Here is a 24,615-nt window from a genome sequence, read left to right on the forward strand (position 1 = left end):
ACTTAAGCTTAACCAAACACAAGACACTTCTGTCGTCGTTTACTCATCCTTTTACTTGTTTCAAACCTGTTTGAGTTTCTTTCTTCTGTCCAACACTAAATGAGATGTTTTGAAGAATGTTGGAAACCAATAACCATTGACTTCCATTGTATTTTCTTTTCTACAATGCAAGTCAATGGTTACCGGTTTTTATCTTTCTTTAAAACGCCTAATTTTGTGAGAGAAACACTTGAGGAAGAGTAGGTAACGAGTATATTTTTGGTGAACTATCCTTTTAAATCAGGAAACATGTTCTGAATAAGTACAAATTATTGTAAAAATAAGTAAGTGTCTCTTTAAAACAGAACAAAAACACACCTGCTTATTGGCTCTACTAGTCTTGAACACTTTTGATTAGTTGGATCAGCTGTGTTTGATTAGGGTTGGAGGAAAACTGCAGAGCTGCGGCCCTCCAGGAATTGAGTTTGAGATCTATGATCCAAACATTCTTAATTGGACAGTTAACCACAGCTCTAACCTTAACCTACTTAAGCTTAACCAAACACAAGACACTTCTGTCGTCGTTTACTCATCCTTTTACTTGTTTCAAACCTGTTTGAGTTTCTTTCTTCTGTCCAACACTAAATAAGATGTTTTGAAGAGTGTTGGAAACCGGTAACCATTGACTTCTATTGTATTTTCTTTTCTACAATGCAAGTCAATGGTTACCGGGTTTTATCTTTCTTTAAAAGGCCAACTTTTCAGAAAGAAACTCATAGATGTTTGGAAAACACTTGAGGAAGAGTAGGTAGCGAGTATATTAACACTAAATAAGATGTTTTGAAGAATGTTGCAAACCAATAACCATTGACTTTCATTGTATTTTCTTTTCTACAATAGAAGTCAATGGTTACCGGTTTTTAAATTTCTTTTAAATATCACATTTTTGAGAAAGAAACTCTTGAGGGAGAGTAAATAGAGAGTAAATTTTGCTGAACTATCCCTGTTAGACCAAGAAACATGTTCTGAATGAGAAAACAAGTAACATAAGTACACTTCTCTTTAAAACAGACCAAATACACCTGATTTTAAATGATTTAGCTTGTTTTAGGAGGGAAAACTTGCTTCATTCTTTGTTTTTATTTTAATATCTTGATAAGATTTTCGTTACTCTTTTGATTCCTGATTTAAAGGGATAGTTCACTCAGAAATGAAATAGCTCTCGTTCTAAACCTGTTTGAGTTTTTGTTTTTAAAAGACGTCTAATAGACATCTAAACAGTCGTCTTGGCTAAAACGAGGCTAAATTAGGGCTGTCAGTGAAAATCTAATAGACGTCTAAGAATAGCCCAAAACTAGACTAGTCAGCAAACAAACAGAAGTGAATGACTACACGTATAAAATCTGTCTACTTGACGACTAGTCTAGTTTTGGGCTATTCTTAGACGTCTATTTGATTTTCAGCCTTGTTTTAGCCAAGCTCACTACGTTTAGATGTCTATTAGACGTCTATTAAACGCAAAGGAAGATATTTAGAAAAATGTTGGAATCTGGCTCCCATTGATTGGCACTTCTATAGTATTTACTATGGTAGTAGATGGATGCCAGCAACCAACATTTTTCTAAATATCTCCTTTCGTGTGAAAGGAACTCATAAAGGTTTAAAAGCACATGAGGGAGAAAAAATCCTGAGGTAGTTTTCCTTTTCTTTTTGATAACACAGTAGAACATTCCAGTCTTAAACATTTACTATTAACAACTGACGTTTAAATAAATACGGACCTTCATAGAACAAAAAGAAAATGCTGGAATAGTTGGCGGTTCATTCTGCTGCGGCGACTCCTCATGAATAAAGGGACTAAGCTGAAGGAAAATGAATGAATAAAATACACATTCATTCATTTTCCTTCAGCTTAGTCCAGTATTAATCAGGGATCGCCACAGGGTAATGAACCGCCAACTATTCCAGCACATGTTTTACACAGCGGATGCCCTTCCAGCTGCAACCCAGTACTGGGAAAAATATATATATAAACAATAATAGTTTAGATATATCAAGTTATCCAAGTCTTTACGTGTGTGTCTCCTCGCAGATTTCATCTACAGAAATGAGGCCGTTGTCATTTTTGGGTGAACTGTCCCTTTAAGGATTTCTAAATATGTCGGCTGGAAAGAAGACAGCTCCTCGAAGCGTTTGTTTTGCAGACAGCAGCACCAGAGCACAGCTCCGGGAAACACTCCGTCCACAAAGACAATTTAAAGACCTTAATAGTGGACACTCGATCACACGAAGCCACCCAGCAGACGTTGCGTTTATAATGTTGGTTAATTTACGAGTGTTTGAGGGAGAAAAGGCCCGTGTGTGTGTGTGTGTGTGTGTGTCCTCCGCTGTGTGTTTGTGGTGAGCGTCGTCTTTTGAGAACTCTCTTGCACTAAAGGGCTTTTGGAGTTGAACGTGTGAAGCCAACCCAAAGTGTCAGTATTATTATTATTATTATTTCTTTTGTTTGTTTTGTACGCGCGCGTGTGTGTGTGTGTGTGTGTGTGTTAGCTGAATGTATAACTGATTCGACAGCTTTAATACCCATTTGATATTCCTGAGGCAGTTTTGCCAGCAGCATTTTGAAACTGTTCAGATTGTTTTCCGCCTGTAGTCTTCTCATCTCGGCTTTAGGTTAAGCTTCCTCATCTGAAGGCTGTTTTTAACGACGTGCCGTTTGTTGACGCTTTACATGCGCTTTTGTATCACGTGGTAATTCTGCAGTATATGTGCATGGTTTCATATTTATGTTGGTTTATATATATATAAACGAAACACTTTCTGTACATCTTTCTGAAATACACATTATTTAAAAAAGATGAAGCTGTTGTTGTAATTTGTTACACAATCTCACGACAATTCGTAACTTTTTGATTTAGTGGCTAATTCGTATGAATTCATACCATCTAATTCGTATAATTTAGTAGGATTTGCTCATCCCCTAATGACGGTTGGGGTTAGGTGCCACGCCTCCTTTTTAAAATCGTACTATTTCACGACTGAACGCGACGGATTAGCAACTAAACTGACAAAACGGAAAACACTTACGCTTGGAGAATACCGATATCAATTTTGTGAAACTCTCCTTAATATATATATATATATATAAATATATAAATATATATATATATATATATATATATATATATATATATGTATATATGTTTAGCGTACAACATTTACTTCTAATTTAATGTTTTACCTGCTGAGGCGATTTTAGGGGGGCTCAGCTCCTTATAAGGTAATAAAAATTATATATATAGCGCCTAATATCACATTTATAAGTAATAATTTAATAGTAATACACAAAATGTTTAATATGGGCTGTATACTAGTATTCCACTGTATTACATAGACAGGCACAGCCATTTGAGTTCTGAATGAGCCCAATAGGCTCAACACAGCTGTTTACTGTAGTAAAACCCACTTTCTATAGTCAACTGCATTTTAAGTTTCCATGTATTAAATAAATAAGACTTCCACTTTTCTAATGAAGCGACACACACACATAAATATTGTTAAACTTGCAGGCTAATTCACATATTTGACGATCTGAATGATAATAATAGTGTTTTTATATATATATATATATATATATATATTAGACAACACTTGATGTTTCTGTCTCTGTCAGTGACGGTTAAAACGAGTACGTTCACTGAGTCAGGGATGTCAAGCTCAGTTCCTGGAGGGCCGCAGCCCTGCAGAGTTTAGTTCCAGCCCTTCCTAAACACACCTCTCTGTAGGTCTAAAGCGATCGTTTAGTTCGATCAGGTGTGTTTAATTAGGGTTGGAGCTAAACTGCGCAGAACGGCATTGAGTTGGTGAAGCTAAAACCCACTGATGTCAGCCGTTTAAAAAGCTGTTCATCCGGGAACTCCCAATCATCTTAATGCGCTTATGCTGTTTGAGTTTGGCGCCATCTTGTGACAATGTGTGGTACAATCAGTTTTTCTTTCTATCAGCTTAACATTTAATTACAGTTATCAAATTATTACAGCTTAGATGAATGTTCTGTGAGACAATTTAGTTATGTCAGGCTTCTCGGTGAGTTAAGCCGGCTACTTTATACACTAGCACTCATAATAACTCGAAGTCTCGCCTCAATCGTTGGTTTCAGGGTTCCCACTCTAACGGTAAGCAAAATGTCAAATCCCCTGACTAAAGCTGAAATTCCATGACCTATAATAAGCACTGAGCAGACAAAAATAAAAAATATATAAATAAATATATATAAATAAATATATATATATAAATAAGTAAATATATAAATAATATAAATATATAAAAGATATATAAATATAAACAAATATATATATATATATATATATATATATATATAAATATATAAATAAAAATAAATATATATATATAAAAAAAATATATATAAATAAATATATATATATATATATAAATAAATAAATATAAATAAATAAATATAAATAAATAAATATAAATAAATATATATATATATATAAAAATAAATATATAAATATATATATAAATAAAGATATATAAATAAATAAAGATAAATAAATAAAAAAATAAATATATAAATAAAGATAAATAAATAAATAAATAAATAAATATATATATATATTTCAGTGTCATGTTTAGGACATGGAGCTAAAACCCAAACAAAGTAGGACCAGAAGTTAGATTGATTCTGATTTAACTTAAAGGCCTAGTTAATATGTTTAATTTGCCTAACAATACAACATTAACATTAATAAACGATTCATTTACAGGAATCGAAGACTTGACATGACTAAATAGTTGCAGAAGCAAAAAAAAAAGTCAATATTTACAATCGGTCACCTATTATAGGCTTTACGTATATGATTTTATATACGAATATATATATATAATATCCATGTATCTCCTCTCCAGCCGTATGTCCTCCCCCAACTCCCTGCCAAGCGTCAGTTTCAGTGGTGCCAGCAGCAAAAGCCTTGGGCTGAGGGTAATATAAACATGTATTGTTCTACACCAGGAGAGTTATGGTGTGGAGAAGCCCCAAAGAAGTGTACCAACCAGACTGTTGCACTCCCAGAGTGAAGCGTGGGGGTTGATCGGTGACGGTTTGGGCTGCAACATCATGGCCTTCCCTAGTCCCAACACTTGTGTGCAAGATGGGCACGTCGCTTCCGAGGACTACCGAACCATTCTTGAAGACCATGCGCAAACAGTGGGTCAAACATTGGATCCTGAAAGCCTGTTAGCAGGATAATACACACAGCAAGACTGGACAAGCGTGAAAGTGCAGTTGAACATCTCTCATGGCCTGCACAGTCACCTGATCCACATGTTATTAAGCAATTTTGGAAGAACAAGTCAGAAAATGTTTTTTTCTGCAAGAGGAATGACTCGGGATCCTTTTGGCCATCGTGCAGGACTTGTTTTCGTCATTCGCAAGACGAATTGATGCTGTATTGGCGACAAAGGGAGACCATATTAACGAAAGTGTGGTCTAAAACTAGCTGTTTCCGTATATAAACATGTAAGAGAAATGGAAACTTGTAAATGACGAAGATCCATGATACTCCATGACTTGAACACCAAAAATAAATAATAAAATCGCACGCCCTTCAACATCTGGAATAAACAGGAACAGAAATTGCATGACATGTGGGAACCCCGTGGTTAAATTAAAGTTAAATGTACTATTTTTTTACTGTAGGACAAGTATCACCTCGTTAAACCCCCCCCCCTAGTGGAAACAGCATGGAAAGTGAATCGATAGTACCATCAGTGTGTCGGAAATGAAGAGCCATTCATCAGATTCACTCCATTTATTCACCAGTAAATGAATGTAAAGTAGATCTACAGCTGCTCAACACTTAAAACACGTATACCTCATGGTGTAAGGCGTTAAAAAGGCCACTTACAGGGGGAAAACAACCAGAAAGATTGCCTTTAAACCAGCATTCATCCTCAAACCTGGTCACTCGGTGTACGCCACACTCAATCCCTCATCCCGAAAATAAATACCACCCTACTGAGAAACGCAGGGAAAACAGACTTAACCTCGGCGTTCGCTCTCGGAAATCTACTTTGACTCCAGTTCGGTGATCCCCAAAAATCAATCGGTGAATTAGAGAGGCGAATGGATGTAATACTGACCTCTAGACGAGCAGGAAAAGCTGTACAGATCTTGAAAATCATAAAACAAAACCCAGTCAGACTCAGGTCTCCGTCTACACCTCGCAGGACTCCTTTAATAGCAGCTCAATTAAAACTCAGAGGAATGTTGATGAATCCAGACTCCTGTTTGCACTATCAAACCCTTCTTCTTTCACAGTAATTCGCTGAAGCCGCGGCTTCCCAGACCAATAACGGGATGCAGAGTGAGAACAGTTCTAGATCAGACAGACAGACGGATGGATGGATGGACGGGGGTGTGTGCTGCTGGGGTGGGGGTGTGTGTGTGGGCCACAATCAGTCACACGCACATATGTACTGTATACACACACACACAGAAGGTGATTTAGGCTTTCTTCTCCTGCAGGAGTCGGTGCAGTTGGTCGGCGTCCTCGGCTGTTTTGACGCGGATCAGCATTGGGACGGGCACGCTGGGGTTCTTGTCGTCCACGGGAGGGTTTGGCACACACACCACCATCACATTGTTTTTGCCAGTTCGTGAGCAGGGCATGGAGGAGGGCACCATGATGTTCAGCAGGATGTTCCCTGCGCAGAGGGTAAAGCGCAGACAAAGTAAAAAAAAAAAATAAAAAATTATAAATATATTTTAATATATATATATATATATATATATATATATATATATATATATATATATATATATATATATATATATATATATATATATGTATGTATGTATGCATGTATGTATGTATATATATATATATATATATATATATATATATATACTAATGTATAAATGACAGAACAAATCTCTAAAATGTACAAGAATAAGATAGAAAATCTAAAAAAGATAAGCTTAAATGAAACAAAATATGATAATAATTATTAGTTTTTCCTAATTTACCGATTTATTTGACACAGTGCACAACCAAATTAAGTTAGCCAAAAGGCTAGTCTTCGAATAAAAACAACGCAAATTGTGTGTAAAAGACACTATTTTATAAAATACATTTAGCAACTTAAAAAAACAAGAAAATAAAAAATAAATAAAATATATAATAAAAGATAGACAAAAATAAATTAAAATAAGCTAAAATAAGCTAGAATCATTTATTTATTTATTGGTTTAGTTGTCAGGGACGGCGTACATTAAGTTAAATTCAAATAAATTAGCTAAAGGCTAGTTTTCAAATAAAAACGATGTGAAAAACTACACAACAAACAACGCACTTCTAAAACGCACACAGCTCTCCTGATGCAGACAGTGTATGAGGATAAAGTATTGACAAAAATAAACCAATAGTTTCAGGCACTAGAGATAGTTGCGTTTCAAGAAGTGTCCAACAGGGGGAGACACATCTGTGCGTTTCTTTCTCAGAGCAGTACTTCCCAACCCTGTTCCTGAAGGCACACCAACAGTTCACATTTTCAACCTCTCCCTAATCAAACACACCTGAATCAGCTCATCAGAACATTAGAAGAGACTCCAACACCTGAAGTGAATGGGTGATATAAGGGAGACATCCAAAATATGTACTGTTGGTGTGCCTCCAGGAACAGGGTTGGGAAACACTGCCTTAAAGTCCAAATGGACAACTGCTCTTGATTGTAACTTTAGATCTTACAATGAACACAGAAGAATTCCCATGTGTGTGTGTGTGTGTGTGTGTGAGAGAGAGAGACTCACCCAGGTTGGTGTCTGCGCGCACTAGCAGCTGGAGTTTGCTCTCGCTGGTCATCTTCAGATGCAGCGTCCCGACGCCCTTCTCCTTAAACTCTCCGTCTTTCTTGTAGAACAGCTTACACCTGGAAACATGCAGTCACATATAGCAGACCAGCGATGCGGAGAAACGAATGTTTACAGGACAGGAGGCGTACTTTTTGGAGTAGAAAGCGTCTTTCTCCTTGATCTCCTTCACCACAGGCACCGGCGGCTCCTCCGAGTCCTCCCCGTTCTCATCTGAAACAACAGGAAACGCACTTTAGGATAAAACACCACCAGGAAGCTACATGTTTAGCATGTTTAGCTGAAAAACTTCCACTGTATTAAGGTTAAAGTCCGCATGAACCGGAAGTGAACCGAAGTTTTTTTCTTCGAATTGTGACGCAGTTCATAGAGAAACAAAATATTAAATGAGCAAAAAGTGGGCGTGGCTTGTTTTTTCTACTGCGAGCTGATTGGATGTAGTAAAGTAGGTGTTTTATTCAGGAAGATCAGGAAAAGGGTTTGGGTAGAGTTTTTCCTCCTCACCATTTCTGTTAGTTGTCATAACTGAGAGCTGGAGGGCGTGGTTAAGTATGTTAGCCACGCCCATTTCCTAAGATATACATAATCTGACAATTTAACTGAAAACAAACAGGAAATGGATTTTCCGATTTCAATTTTCGATCGCAAGCGCAAATGAGATGCACAGATAATGTTCACCGCGAAACTAGCATTGACTACGTTTACATCGACATCAGTAATCGAATTATTTGCCTTAATCTAATTAAGATAATAATAAGATTAAGACGTTTACATGAGTTGCTTTCATGATCCCGTTTTACATTATAACATAATTCGATTAATGTCATTGCGTCACCGCGCTATCCACGTTTCCTCCGGAGTTTCATGTAATTTCGTGTATTTCGTTTTTAATTTGTCGACTTTAACTGCAGTTCGGCACTTTCACTTTCATTCAGGAACATTTCATGCATGCCCCCCTGACAAAACGAGATATTGGATTCGACTATGAACTGCTGGAATAGTGTTGTTTTAATGGAAGTTCATACCGCATGCTGAATGGGAGAAAAAAAAAAAAACCTCCACGTTTGGCGATGCCGGTGTCTGTGGTCTTCACTGACTCGGTAGGTGCAGAGAATAGTGTCAGACAGCCGTGTGTGTATTGACAGTATGTTGTAAAACATGGCGAAAAGTCCTACATGACGGTAACAGTTTGATTGCGGTGTTAACATGTCTGTACTGCCGCTGCATGCTAAAAAAATTGGCAAAAATTGCGATAAATTGCGGTGTTTGCATGTCTGTATTGCCGCTGCATGTGGGATGCATGCTAAAAATCGGCATCTCCACACGTCTTAATTTCATTTCTCTTTAGTTCGATTATGACCTTAATCTAATTAATCAAAAATCGCTGTTTACATGGTCGACTCTTAATCACAGTATTGTCTTAACCATATTAAAATCTAATTATCGGTGTCCATGTTAACATACTCATTGTGAGCTATTAAAATCAATATGCTTAGTTAGTTCATGTGTACTTTAAACTTCACGATGACGACTCAATGTTCCTCAAGGCTCCTGGTCAACTATAATCCCGACTGGACATTGCAGATTCTGCATTGTGACTAATGCAGATGCGCACATTGCGATATCGATGCTGAAACGCTACATCATGCCGCCCTAATCATAACTAAAAACATGAAATAACACCTTTCTAACTTGTATTTAAGGTTTACGATGCAAATGCAACTAGAATCACGTGTTTGGTAAACAAAGCAAGTCTCTCGCATAATAGATCTACTAAAAGACTGACAATATGACTTTCCTTTATAATTAGATTAATCTAGATTTAGATTATTGATTGTATGATTCACGATTTCACACAGATTCCATGTGGGCCTAGCTAAAAGTCTTAGCTGATGGTTTGTTAAGAAATGTACAAATACAGCATGACCAGTCGAAGGCAAAATTCACCCCCCTCAAAATTGTTTATTCTTTTTCAAAATATTTTGCGAGTGATGTTTAACAGAGCGGGGAAATTTTTCATGGTATTTCCTAAATTAGTTTCTTCTGGACGAAGTCTTTTTATTGTTGTGTTTAGGTGGAATAAAAATAATATTATTTTTAAATATTTAAGAGTATTATAAATATATTTAATAACATTCAACATTATTGGCCCCTAGACCTGGATGAAACCGAAAATTCCTAACCTATAACCTAAATAATTTCCCAATGTCGGTTGTTTAGTTTTTTTTTAATCCTGTTAATACTACTTCTTTAAAAACACAATGCCACGGGTGGATTATCTGAGCACTTGAGTTTCTCTAACAGCACGGCGAGTGTTTTGTTTATATGTGTGGCCAAAAATAATAAAAAATAAATAAAAATACGCGAGTCAATCATATGTCTTCTAAATCAGTAAATAATAAGTGTGTGTGTGAAGTTTCAGCTCAAAATCCCACTCAAATACTGATTAATAACCCTCTGAACTGACCCTTTTAGGCTTTGATCCTAATTGTGACGTTTTGGTGACTGTCGCTTTAAATTCAAATGAGATGCTCTTTTTAAAAGAGGGCGGAGCTACAAAAGCCTGCGTGTCAGCATAGTGGCAGATTCAAAACAGGAATAATCTCCTGTGCTAATGAGGGAGAGATGGTCACTGATGGGCGGGGCTTTCCCCTCTAATGACATCATACAGAGGTAGAACGTCAATCAAAGTGTTTCTGCAGACTGTTTTTATCAAGTGTGATTATAAAAAAATTTAATCAACACATTGTTACCGTGAGAAGCTGACTATATTCACACACTGCTGACACACAGCTGGGTTTAAACCCCTTATAAAAGTGATTTTTGCATAATAGGCCCCCTTAAATAGTACATTTACAGTGCAAATGATAACAATGACCTATGAGAGGGAACAAATGAAGTAAATAACTACATTGAAAATAAAAAGAATCTTTCAATGATCAAAAATCGACAGCGTTCAATTAATCGAGGTTTTGATTTAGGTTATATCGTCTATATCGGTTAAGAAATATTGTTTATCGATTGTCTACAGAACAAGCTACTGTGGTCCAATAACTTGCCTAATTAACCTAGTTAAGCCTTTATATTGCACTTTAAGCTTAATATTTTAGTAACTTATAAAATAACTGCAACAATTTTAGGTACGGTCATAATTATAGACAACAAAATAAATTAGTTATAATTAAAACTATTACGTTTACAAATGCGTTAAAAAAAACTATGCTAAATAGCTCTTCATAAAAGTGTGTACCTGCAGTCTGGCTGTTGCTGTCGGAGTTGACCGCAGGAGTGACGCTACTGACAGCCGACCCAAACACAGCAGAAGAAGATGAAGAGGAGAAGGAGAAAGACGGTGTTCCACCGGACGACAGCGCCCCGAGCACAGAGCTGTCCACCTTCTGGCCGAAATTAAAAGAGACTCCTGGAGGAGCCGCTGGTTTTTCTGCAGGAGGTTTGTCGTCCTTGTTTTTAAGGGAGAAGGTTTGCGGAGCTGCAGCACAGGACGCCAGCGGCTTCTCCGGCGCTCCGTCTGCCGCCCCGCTGCCGTATTTCCTCTCGATGCTGGCCAGGTGACGCTCGTAGTCCCGGAAGATGGGGTTGAGGTCGCACAATGGGTTGTCGTTGACGTGTTTGGTGATCCAGTCGCGCACGGAGCAGTTCAGCGCTGTGAGCTGCCGGTTGTACTCTTTACTGCTGGGGGCGGAGCCGTTGGAGGTGACGTCACTGTCAGTGGGCTTGGAGGGGGCGGAGCTGCTGAATGTTAAAGGACCTGTGCATGAAAAGAGAGATACACCATTTTATTTATATACAGTGTCTTTCTTGCAGTCTCGAGGATTTTTTTTTTCAACTTTGACAATCTACATAGTGAAAAAAGTGCTTTGAAACTTAATTTTGTTAATAACATACATTTTAAAAGATGGCAGCACTGTTATCCATAGATTCCGATCATAAACTAAAGCATAGGAACTTCAATTCTGGTTAAAATGTGAAGTTGGAAAGATTTGTTTGCACAGTCGAAGAAAAACTAAATTAAATGTAGGTCAAGAATCGTTTTGGAATCGAAATTGCATCATGAAATCCCTAAATGTTCCCGCTATTACTATTTGCCCCTTCACAATGAAAACAAAACAAAACAAAGCTCTGAAATTATTACTAATTAGATTTTTTTGTGTAACTTTATTATTGAATAGGACTGCACGATACTGCGATAGTGTTGTCACGATACTGGAATTCGATACCAATCGGTACTGAAATTTTAAAAGCGTCCTACGAACATTTGAGCACTGTGGAGCACGTTCTTAAACAGCGCTGATTTGCTGTTGTGTTCAGGTGCTCAACAGAAATGACTGTGATTGGCCGTGAAGGTCATCGGTTCACCGAACTCACCGCTGTTTAGAGTGTAAACACAGATACTGGGACACTGGAGCGTTTTAAAGTCACGTCGATCAGCTGGTTTGTCTATAAGCTGACATATGAACGATCCGCTGAGGAATCGCGGCTTTAAACCAATCCAGTGTCCCTGTAACTGTGTTTACAAGCAGTAAACAGCGGTGAGATGACCTTCACGGCCAATCACAGTCATTTCTGTTGAGCGCTCGAATGTTCGTGGGAAATGGATGCTTTTAAAATTTCAGTACCGATTAGTATCGAACTCCAGTATCGAGACAACACTATACTGCAATATGTAAATATGTGATGTTGAGTACTGCGATATTTCTTACGATATAACATTTTCCCAGAAAAATGCTATTTTTATTAGCTATGTTTTAAAATAATTTATTTAATGATATTAAAATAAACAGGTAAGAAATATTTATCAGATCCAATTTATTTTAAACTGTTGACACGCAAACATTTCGCAGCTATTCCGACTGAATGGCTGTCGTCATTTTCCTCTCTCGTCTCAACTCCCGCCATTACTGTTTATTCTCAGCTCTGGGTTCAGCTTTTAGCTCCAGCCAATAACAGAACAGCAACCACTGGGGCTAAAGATATTAAGGCCTCATCTGATTGGTCAAATTTAGATCAACCACCAATAAATAAAATAAATGTAATTTATCACACATATACTATTATCACGATAACGAATATTTTGCGATAAATTTTGCAGCCTTAGATACGACACCTGCCAATGAACCATATAATAATGAATTAAAATAGCTGGAAACAAGATATTCTAGGTTGTGTGACTTTAAACTGGTGAACTGAAAGGAAGCCAATTGTCAGAGTGTTCAGAGCTGGGAATCATATCAGAGACTAGCGCCACCATGCTAAAAATACCAGTTTGTGGTGTATAGTGTAAACAGTCTCTGAGACGGCCAACTAGAGTTCGGAAATAACCTACAAATACAAAGGCTCAAAACAGATTATGAATTACGACTATAAATAATCCAGTTGTTTGTGCCTCACTCTGAAAATAAAGGGGGAAAGAGTCCTCGATAGAAGATGATTTATGAACACTTTCATAAAGCTGAAATAATTTGGTCTATGCCACCAAAAACGAAACAAATAAACATTTAGAATCGTCCGCGCCAGTGGTGTAGTGGTTAGTGCGTCAACACATGCACTCCTATGCTCACGGCGACCCGAGTTCAATTCCCGCCTCGCGGTCCTATGCCGATCCTTCCCCCTCTCTCTGCTCCACATGCTTTCCTGTCAACAATCTCTAATGTCCTATACATTAAAAGGTGAAAACCCTGAAAAAAATATTAAATAAATAAATAAATAAACATTTAGAATCTACAATCAAACATTTAGAGTTAACAATAAATTAAGGATAAATTCACATTTGCATTAAACCACAACGCCATTTTCCAAAGGTTTATATATAAATTCATTGATCGCCAATGAATAATCTTGATTTTTCATGGCAAATGCTGTTTGTTTACAAGCAAACTAGCCTGTTCCATCTTCCCCACAATTTTAAGCTGGAAAAGGAGATCAAATAAAGGTTTATTGACTTGATTACAGGCTGAAGTACAGCATCTGCAGTGACTTAAAATGGTAGGCAACATATCTAACATTATTAATTGCTTTTAAAATATTAAAGGGTGAGTCTACGTTTTGTTAAACTATTTCAGCCCTTCCCTAAAAGATCCTGTCTAATCCTTCGTATAGTTTACGATATCAAAGGTGACGTAGTTACTCATGTTCCATCAACTTACTATCGTAATTACTATGAGTTATGCATAATGACATGAAACTAGTCATAAAATATTGTTAATTATTAATATTCTTCAGCAGTTAAATGAATAGTTGCACTGTAACTGTTACCTTAAAATAAAGTGTAATTAATTTACAAACTATTTCTGCTAACATTCTCTAAAATGATGACTGACTGAAGTAACGACATGATGAAATCTGCCCTTATGAAAGCCCCTTTATGAATTGCCATTTAAGCCACGCATTTCATTAACATCAATAATTAAAATGTCGACGAACTAACTGATAAAGTGAATACTGTTATATATTAGTCAAAATCTAACTTAGCATTACATAACATTCGTGCCTTTGGTTTATCAGAGATTGACAAACGGTTACGACACAAAAGTATGCTATGAAGCATTGAGCCATGTGTTGTCCACAGCTTACTGATGTCAAAAGAAAGTGGAGCCTGTATTACCACAGTGTAACAAATCACCAGCAGACACAACAGTGGTGACCAGGGCAATGTGTACACATCACAGAGCGCTGCGTAAAAGCCTGTGAAGTTGACATCCCAGAGAGGTCCTCATGCAAATTTTACACAAGTGCACACGTCATCAACATTGGACTATTGTTGGCTAAAGGATAGGATGAATCAAGATTCCTCAAGCTAGTATGCACAGGCCACAACATTTTCCATCTTGTGTCTGAATAATGCGCAGGTTAGTGTATACTCCATCAGCTGTTTCTGTCAGCTTTGTGTTTTTGGACTGTTTGGCGCCATCTTGTGTCTGAATAATGCGCAGGTTAGTGTATACTTCATCAGCTGTTTTAGTTTCTGTCAGCTTTGTGTTTTTGGACTGTTTGGCGCCATCTTGTGTCTGAATAATGCGCAGGTTAGTGTATACTCCATCAGCTGTTTCTGTCAGCTTTGTGTTTTTGACTGTTTGTCGCCATCTCGTGTCTGAATAATGCGCAGGTTAGTGTATACTCCATCAGCTGTTTCTGTCAGCTTTGTGTTTTTGACTGTTTGTCGCCATCTCGTGTCTAATTAATGCGCAGGTTAGTGTATACTCCATCAGCTGTTTTAGTTTCTGTCAGCTTTGTGTTTTTGGACTCAATGGCGCCATCTCGTGTCTGAATAATGCGCAGGTTAGTGTATACTCCATCAGCTGTTTTAGTTTCTGTCAGCTGTGTTTTTGGACTCATTGGCGCCATCTTGTGTCTGAATAATGCGCAGGTTAGTGTATACTCCATCAGCTGTTTTAGTTTTTGTCAGCTTGGTGTTAAATTACTGAACTATTAAGACTCAGAGCAATGTTTTGTGTCTAATTGTTAAGTTTTGTGGCAAGTAGTCATGTAATAAGCAGGATAAAGTACATCCAGGATGGTTGTTTACACAAAATAAAGCCCTTCAGTCATATTTAACAGTGCTACAGCTTGTGTCGAGCTGCCAATAATCCAGTGGCGCTTTATTCTGTGATAACCTCCTGGATGTACTTTATCCCTTACTTCATGAATAACTAAGTGTAGTTTTCTCTACTAATACACAACAAATTGGTGTGATGAGATGGGCTGCTTCCTAAATACACATACCCATATATACATAAATGAGTGAGAGATAGAAACGTACCACTGTTAGTTTTAGCAGACGCAGGAACGTTGAAACCTGTGAATGACGGAGCCACTGATGCCACGCTGCCATTGGTCAGGCTGGACATGGGTTTGAAGCCAGCACCATTGCCGAAGCCAGAGAATGAAGCCGTCGCTGTGGCTGGAGCCAGAGAAAACCCCTTAAACGCTTTGAAAGCCCCTCCACTCTCTCCCTGCGACAAAACAGCAGCATTGAAGCGAACAATAATCACTCTGAATAAACAACTGGACGCCTGCTGGGGCACAGGAAGGGTTTTACCTCTGCAACGTTACGCCGCTTGGCCTTCTTGATGGCGCGGTTTTTCATGACATCATCACTCGCAATTGAAAACGTTCCAGCCTGAAGACACAATTACACTTGGTTAATATTTGGCCAAAAAACAGAGCATGTAAAGCCCAATCCCAATTCAATAGTTTTACCCCTACCCCTTGGCCCTCGAAGCAGTGTGAATGGGAAAGGCTTCAAACCCTCTACACAAGTTGAAATTACATTTATCCAACAGAGAAAAGAGAATAATAATGATACTAATGATAATAAAAAATAATAAAATAAATAAAAACAAATAAGTAAATTAAATAAATAATAATTAATTTAAAAATAAAACATCCGTACAGAATACACATATACTTTAATAACCCAATATTACAAAAAATTTATCCTCAGGTATTTATAAAGTACCTAATTGTGTTTGCATTGTAATTGAACTGCCCTAAGATGTAGATTGACTGTCTGTAGAGATCCTGACATGCTCAGGAAAACAATCCTAAATGGGTCCCATGTTTCAGAAAAAGCTATTTATTGTAAACCTGATTTTTTTCCAAATGGATGAAACTCATTGCATCTCGCAACCAGTTGTCAAAACTTTGTTTCCGTAATAACAGAATACATCGTCTTGCTAACGGTGTCAAAGATGCAAGGGCGTTTGCAGTACAGCTCGATAACCCTGCTATATTTGGAGAAAGTCCAAAAAGTGCAATAAGAGGGCACGTTCGATGTGCATCCTTGAGGAGAAACACTTGAAAATTGATAGCCAAAAAGAAGTGATTGATGGACAAAGCCAAAACGTATGTATTAAGTCTGCAGGTGCTTGGTTACACGATCACACATAGGGTCCACGTCTTGAGTTATTTTTGCCAATCGCACTTTTGTCCAGTGTATTCGATGAACAAATTAATTGGATGAGGCAAAGTCGTGGTCCCAAAATCAACAAAATCTGGTCCCACGTATCGTCCTGGAGTGTAAGATTGAGGTCTGACTCCCACTGTTGTTTCATAGAGTAGTAGAGTGTATAGAGTAGACAGTACTTTTTTATCTAAGGGTACTTCAAAAATTTGGTCAAGTTGAGATTTTGGTGGAAGGTTGGGAAAATCTGGATATGAGTTTAACAAAGTTAAAGTATTTACAGAAATGAGTGCTAGGAGGAGAAGATTTTTGTATTAATTGTGAAAAGCTTGGAAAAATATTATCAATATAAATATCACTGACAGTGGATATTCCTGCTCTCTGCCAAATATTAAATGCTTAATCATTAAAGAGCCCATATTATACATGAAATAGGGTCATATTTAGGTTGTAAGGGTCTCCAACAACAGTCTAATATGCATGCAAGGTCATAAAACACTTTGATGGTCTTATAATCTGCATTTATTTTTACCTAATTATCCCAACGACTCCCATATGAATCGTTCAGCGTTTCATTTGTTCCCAACCCCCTCCTCAGCGCGAAGCTAATCTGCGCTGATTGGACCGATGACAGCCTGCTGCGATTGGTCGACAGTGACAGGCTTCAGCACGAGACAGAGTGAAATGCCCAGCTGGTAATCAACTATATAAAAGTAGTCACAGTGCACACGCGCTTCATAGTGTAAGGCTTTTTTCACACACACACAACCCTCCTCAGAAGAACTGGGGAGATCGACGCGAGTCTCTCTCTCTCTCCCTCTCTCTCTCTCACACACACACACACACACACACACAACGCTCCTCAGAAAAACTAGGGAAAGCGACGCGAGTCTCTCTCTCTCTCTCTCACACACACACAACGCTCCTCAGAAGAACTGGGGAAAGCGACGCGAGTCTCTCTCTTTCTCTCTCTCTCTCTCTCTCTCTCTCTCTCTCACACACACACACACACACACAACGCTCCTCAGAAGAACTAGGGAACGTGACACGAGTCTCCTGTCTCCTAGCTTACGATCGATCGCCATAGCAACGACAAACGGCAGTGGAACGCGAGCTCACAAAAGCCTTTAACGTTAAATCCGTAAACAAAGCGGCACGCGTCGCGTTTTTAACGTGGCTTACATGTGATAAGAGAATATAAAGAGTAACCGCGTGTACTGTACCAGGTTAACAACTCATCTTTGGGTAGAGACTGTCAATATTATCCATCTGAGCACAGCGTGACTTCATTGGACCGGCGGCGTCTGTGTGTGTGTCTAGTGTTTTTTCTGTGTTAGTGGGCGGGGCCGCAGGTTTCAAATCTCCCTGGTTTGCGCGCGTAACTACTGGCGAGGCTTGTGTTTCGTGGCTGCGTCATCGCGAAACACCTAATGACTCGTTATCAAGGCGACTCGTTTGAAGCACTATGAGTCGACTCTTTTATAGATGAATCAATAGTTTTAAACACTGTACACTTACAGATTTAAGCCTTAGCTGGATATTTCACTTCACTTAGAGCTGTGTTACACACTACATGGAAGGGCATTTTCAAAAACCCATAATATGGGCTCTTTAAGTGAAGGGGGAAATGCAGAGTTATGGTTAATTGACCAAGGAAAGACGTTGGAGACCGAAATGATTTCGAAGTTGGGACCATATTCGTAATGAGTGTCGGACAATGCAGTTTCCAAAGGGACTTCGTGAGATGGCGGTGAGGGGAGCGCAAAAAATTATAGTTTTTTTAAAAAAGCATGACGGTAAAACACGAACGCCGTTATGAATGTTTTAAAACATATGCTTGTTTGTTGTAAAAAAAATCTTACTAATGCCAAAAAATACTGTGCATCTCCTGAACTGTGTGTGGAGCCATGTTGCCATTGCAGTTGGTGTATTCTGAATTGGTGAATTGGTGTATTTCGAAAGGGTGCCGAAAAAGTAGTACGGTACGGTTCAGTTTGGTTTGGTACGCTTTTATAGCCGTTTCCACTGTCAAAAAGCGTACCGAACCGAATCGTACCACTTTTTCGGCACCCTTTCGAGAGGGTACCAAACACGAGAAAGGGTACCAAAAGGCGGAGCTAGACGCGCAGCTGAACGCTATTGGTTTACAGAGATACGTCATTCGCTTACGCAACAAGCCAGAATGAAAACAAAAAACCCGCCATGTTTGAAATGCACAGCCGAGAGATTACAGCGGAATTATAAATACATATAATAACGAGCCATGGTCGATCTGGGCTCAAACAAACCTTGTCGTCGTCTTGATAAACAACCACAAAGCCATGGAGTAGAGCAGATTTACCCTGTGCCGCATAGTTTTTTTACGAGGCAGTCTGAAGTGCGAGCGGTTTCGCTTTCTTCCTTGCGCTCGCCGCGCGTCTAACATTATATCTGAAATAACTTCTTGAGCTGATGATAATAACCTGCGCTTGATTATTGACGTGCTTTTGAAACACTCTCGCGTTTGTCAGTGTCTGACAGGATCGGGAAGTGTGAAAAAACAAAGGAGAAGCCGGAACGAACGAGAACAAACTGCCTTGTTTAACTATTATTGTTATTATCACCTTTTGGACTTATATGAACTCAGAATGATGGAATTACTCTCTAACAGAGGCTACATGTGCTGCTGAAGATTACAGACACAGATAAGAGGTTTACACTGACTGTAGGCTATATATTGTGTTGTTTCGAACCTAAATTCCGACGAAATGTCTGCTGTGTGTAGTTCTTCTGTAGTTGGTAACATATCGGAGACTGTAAGGGGCTGTATGTGTTTATATATGTTCATTTATTTAGTTATTTAATATAATTACAGACGTTACAGTAGGCTGTTTCGCACTGTCTTGTTAGTGAAAACGCAAGCCTGATAAAGGTGACCCGTACCATACCAGTCCGTGGAAACGAGCCATTAGTTTCTAGTGTGATCCTGGAAAATTTCCATTTCAAGGGCTATCTAGCCTTTCCCCTTGGCACGACGCCTTCAAGCTAAAGAGAATTGGGACACGCCTTCCCCTTCATGTGAACACGCAAAACGAGGAGTAGGGGTAAAGAGAAGGGCTAAAGGGTAGAATTGGGATTGGGCCTAAATGTGTAACAAATATCTACATAAAAATACAAAACTGAAACTGAAGTGCTTGAGGATATTAAAGGTTACTGCACACTGAATCTGAAATGTTCACATCTAAACTCAGAGTTGTGTTCCTCGTATTGACACACTGCCTCTGAAACTTCAGTCATTTAAAAAGGTTCAGAATAGGTCTGATTTTTAAAAAGTATTTCACATCCTAAAAGCGCTTTGAGAGGTGTTTTGACGGCCACCGTACAAGCGAAAGCCAAAATCAAGAATGCCGTCACTTGCAGCACAGACCAGTTTATGGCAACCAAAGTAATATGACAGAAACTGGCGGACATGACAGTTGTGATCCACTGCTGTAGTATATTGTATGCTGGATTTAGCGCCCACCACGGTTTCCCCCTGCTGCTGTTTGGTATGTCCCATACCTTTGACATCCTGTCAGTCTCCGTTCAGTATTCATTAACAGACTGAAACGTGGCTGCAGCATCACAAGTATCAAAACTACACTCATTTCCTGAAATAAACTTTGCATTTGAGGATAATTCTGCACCGGAGCTGAACTCTTATTCCTCTCCATGCGGTGGATTGGATAAACACCAAATTTATTTGGCTTTCTTTATCTATTTTGAAGGAGATAAAGGAGAACGAAGCATTATTGATTGAACCGACCCCAAAAAGTTGAGCGTTTTTTTGTCAAATTAATTAATCTGAGTGCAAGGTTTGTGTGTACGCTGTAAAATTGAGGATATAAATACTAAATAAAACAAACATTTCGGACTTTAGTGTGCAAAGACCTTAATTTTGATGATTAACTTCATGTTGTCAGGAATAGCAATCATAGAAACTGAACTAGCGTTGTGCTGAGTCCGCATTCAGATGTTACCTTAAAACAACGACAACAACAGTGAGAGATTCTACCAATAGCGACTGCTTTTGAGGACATTATGAGGATATTAATGTTTCAAAACTATGCGGATTAAAAGTAGTGAGGTTTTCATTATCACTAATTTGTTCTATTTATTGAAAATGATAAAGAAACACACTCATATTTTGTGTGAATCATTATACAATAAAACACTACGGAAAATAAATGAACAAAAGAAACAATAGGTAATGCACTGATTAAACAAACTAGCCTAAAATAAGTTAGATATCCCTCCACACACATAGCCTTGTCAATCGAAACGATTGATGTAAGTAATTGAACATTATTTAATATATTTGGACTCGTTTGTAAGTCTTTAATTTAAATCTAAAAAGAAGTCAAAGGCTGTTTTCCAGCATTCTTCAAAATATCTTGTTTTGTATTCAACAGAAGATAGAAACTCAGACATTTTGAAGCAAATATAGGCTGGGTAAATCACGGTAGATTTATGACAATTCAATTTACCCAGCCTTTATTTGCTTATTTTATGGCAAACTGTAACGTTAAGCGTTATGTTAGATGGATAGTTTGGATAAGAGTGTTTCCACTGGGAACGTAAAGACATTTGACAATGAAATTGATGCTGGAAAGTGGCGCACCTCTTCTCCTTCATCCTCCTGATCCCAGTTCCTGTCTGTCAACTCTTTTTCTGCAATCCGCTTGGCCATCACAGCTCAACTGCCAAATACAAACATGATAGTCATTTAGTCAAGTAATATTAAAGTAGTGGTAGTTCACACCAAAATGAATATATACTCACCCTCAAGTGCTCTCAAACCTTTACGAGTTTCTACGGTTGAACACAAAAGAAGATATTTTGAAGAAAGCTGAAAGCATTGACTTCCATAGTAGGAAAAACAAATACTATGCAAGTCAACGGTTTCCAACATTCCTCAAAAGATCTTCTTTTGTGTTCAACAGAAGAAAGAAACTCAAGACATGTTGTGTCATGCGTAGGATGAGTAAATGATGGCAGAATTGTCATTTTTGGGCTAAATATTCCTTTAAAAAGACAAATATATTGAAACTTTCTCTTCCGATTTCAAACGAAACTAAACTAATACACTTGGAAAAGGAACAAAGTGAGAAAAGCCACATAATGCTGTAAATGTATTAAGAAACTTGTTTAAGTAAACATTTTTCCAGGTTGAACTACAGATTTCAAACGATAACAAGTTTAACGGTTAAATAAACGGTTAGTTCGAGTCTACAAGTTGGGTTTGTTTAGCTAAGCGGTCAAGGTTCATATTATTGTTCCTGACCCAGGAAGAGGACTTGCTTAGTTATATTGTGCTGTCAACCATACCATATCATCACAATTTACTTATTAAAGAGAAGACGACGTTCAAATACACCTCAGGATAACCCAAAATAATTTAAATGATGCTAAAGTGTGATCGGATGACAATAACATGACCCGCTAAAATGAATCTCTGAGGCACATTTCGATTGAATGAGCTGTGAGGTTGCGCAAAACACCGGCAGATGAATATTAGACAATTATTTGACTTTCACTACTAAATTTCTTCCTGTAATCGCGTTTTATGTATGTTCAGTGTGCGTATATGTTTAAATAAAGCGTTTACTCGAACATTAGCCTTTAAATGTGATAATGACGGGCTGGTTCTTTTTGAGTAAACATGAACGTCATATCACAATGATCAGCGTGAAATAAACAGCCGTTTGGTAAAGTTTTATAATTACCTTACACCGTTTCCCGCCAACCGTTCGCGTCACACACACTGATTAGATTGTTTGAATGATGACCGCGGGAATCTCATGCACATAGAACCAGGCCGCGCGCTCACACCGCCATGTTACATACGCGTCTCACACCGCGCATGGGCGAAGAGCAGCGCTCTGCGCGTGCGCGCAGAGTACCGGCATCAGCCTCACACTGCGCATGTGCACATGTGTGTCTGTGGGAAATGCAGTCTTAAAATGGAGCACGGATAAAGGGATAGTTCACCTAAAACTGAAATCATCCTTCTCTGGTTCCAAAACTGTTTGAGTTTCTTTCTTAAGTTGAAAACAAAAGAAAGACATTTTGAAGAATGTCAAAAACGTGTAACCATTGATTTCACGGTATTTGTTTTTCCTGCTATGGAAGTGTTTTGTTACAGGTTTTCAGCATTCTTCTAAATATCTTCTTTTGTGTTCAACAGAATACAGAAACTCAAATGGTTTGGAACCACTTCAGGCATGAGATTCAGATGGTGTGATAACCTTGGATAAAAAGATCACGGTATCACGGTATCATGTGATTACTGCTGTAAAATTTATTCTTTTTAAATGTCTGGGTAAAAAACAAAAGCCTTTTCCCCCTTTTAAACACAATATATTTTATTTTAAGAAACATTTACAATATTTTGGAGCAGTAAACATGTCAGACTAAATCTTTCGAATGCAATCTGCTGTCTTCATTAGTTTCAAAAACAGATTTTTTTCCCCATCATGTTGTCCAATATATATATATATATAAATAAGAAATCTTACAACAGTATTGCAAAAAATGTTGACGATTTTAAAACCTTGACTTTTTCAAACCGCGGTAAACCTTGAAAACGGTTATCGTCCCATGCCTCCATCAGGGTGCGTACATTTTAGTGTGAACTGTTAAAACTATAGTTAAATGCACTCATTTAAAGATGTAATATTTGAGTAATGAATTATGAGCTTATAAGTATAGTTAAGGCTGTAGGGTGCTGTAAGGTCAAGAGTTAAACTGTAGGCTTACAGTGGATAGTTACACAATCCCAAATGCCCTCAATGGGATAAATCACCAACAAATGAAAATTGACTGGATTTACACTCCCTCAAGTGTTTCCAAACCTATATGAGTGTCTTTCTTCTGTTGGACACAAAAGAAGATACTTTGAAACAGGGGCGATTATAGGATTTTCATTTTAGGGAGGTTCAGCTCCTGAGGTAAAAAAAAACAAAAAACACTATATATATATATATATATATGTGTGTGCGTGCGTGTATATATATATGTGTATATATCTATATATGTTTATATATATCTATATATGTGTATGTATCTATATATCTATATATGTGTATTTATCTATATATCTATATATGTGTATATATCTATATATCTATATATGTGTATATATCTATATATGTGTATATATCTCTATATCTACATATGTGTATATATCTATATATGTGTATATATCTATATATGTGTATGTATCTATATATCTATATATGTGTATATATCTATATATGTGTATATATCTATATATCTATATGTGTGTATATATCTATATATGTGTATATATCTATATATCTATATATGTGTATATATCTATATATGTGTATATATCTATATATGTGTATGTATCTATATATGTGTATGTATCTATATATCTATATATGTGTATATATCTATATATGTGTATATATCTATATATGTGTATGTATCTATATATCTATATATGTGTATTTATCTATATATCTATATATGTGTATTTATCTATATATCTATATATGTGTATATATCTATATATGTGTATATATCTATATATGTGTATATATCTATATATGTGTATATATCTATATATCTATATATGTGTATATATCTATATATGTGTATATATCTATATATGTGTATATATCTATATGTGTATTTATCTATATATCTATATATGTGTATATATCTATATATCTATATATGTGTATATATCTATATATGTGTGTATATATATATATATATATATATATATATATATATATATATATATATATATATATATATATATATATATATATATATA

The 24,615-nt window shown here is 37.3% G+C and overlaps 1 protein-coding gene across 1 annotated transcript; it reads right to left on the reverse strand.

The window, feature by feature from the left end:
• Positions 1–5,795: 5,795 nt before the first annotated feature.
• Positions 5,796–22,686, reverse strand: nup50 (nucleoporin 50). Its single transcript, XM_056455261.1, has 8 exons — positions 22,535–22,686; positions 21,430–21,508; positions 15,927–16,007; positions 15,648–15,840; positions 11,121–11,639; positions 8,002–8,083; positions 7,811–7,929; positions 5,796–6,705 (listed from the first exon to the last, which is right to left on the reverse strand). The coding sequence occupies exons 2-8, from the start codon at positions 21,496–21,498 to the stop codon at positions 6,506–6,508; spliced, it is 1,263 nt and encodes a 420-aa protein (XP_056311236.1). The 5' UTR covers positions 21,499–21,508; positions 22,535–22,686; the 3' UTR covers positions 5,796–6,505.
• Between the last annotated feature and the right edge of the window lie 1,929 nt (positions 22,687–24,615).

This window comes from Danio aesculapii, chromosome 4, assembly GCF_903798145.1.
Source record: "Danio aesculapii chromosome 4, fDanAes4.1, whole genome shotgun sequence".
NCBI classification, from domain to species: Eukaryota; Metazoa; Chordata; class Actinopteri; order Cypriniformes; family Danionidae; genus Danio; species Danio aesculapii.

Coding starts and splice junctions, on each gene's coding strand:
- nup50 (XM_056455261.1), bottom strand. CDS start 21,498: ATGGCCAAGCGGATTGCAGAAAAAGAGTTGACAGACAGGAACTGGGAT. Junction 15,841..15,926: donor AGCGGCGTAACGTTGCAGAG/GTAAAACCCTTC, acceptor GTTTTGTCGCAG/GGAGAGAGTGGAGGGGCTTT. Junction 11,640..15,647: donor GTCTGCTAAAACTAACAGTG/GTACGTTTCTAT, acceptor TTTCATGCACAG/GTCCTTTAACATTCAGCAGC.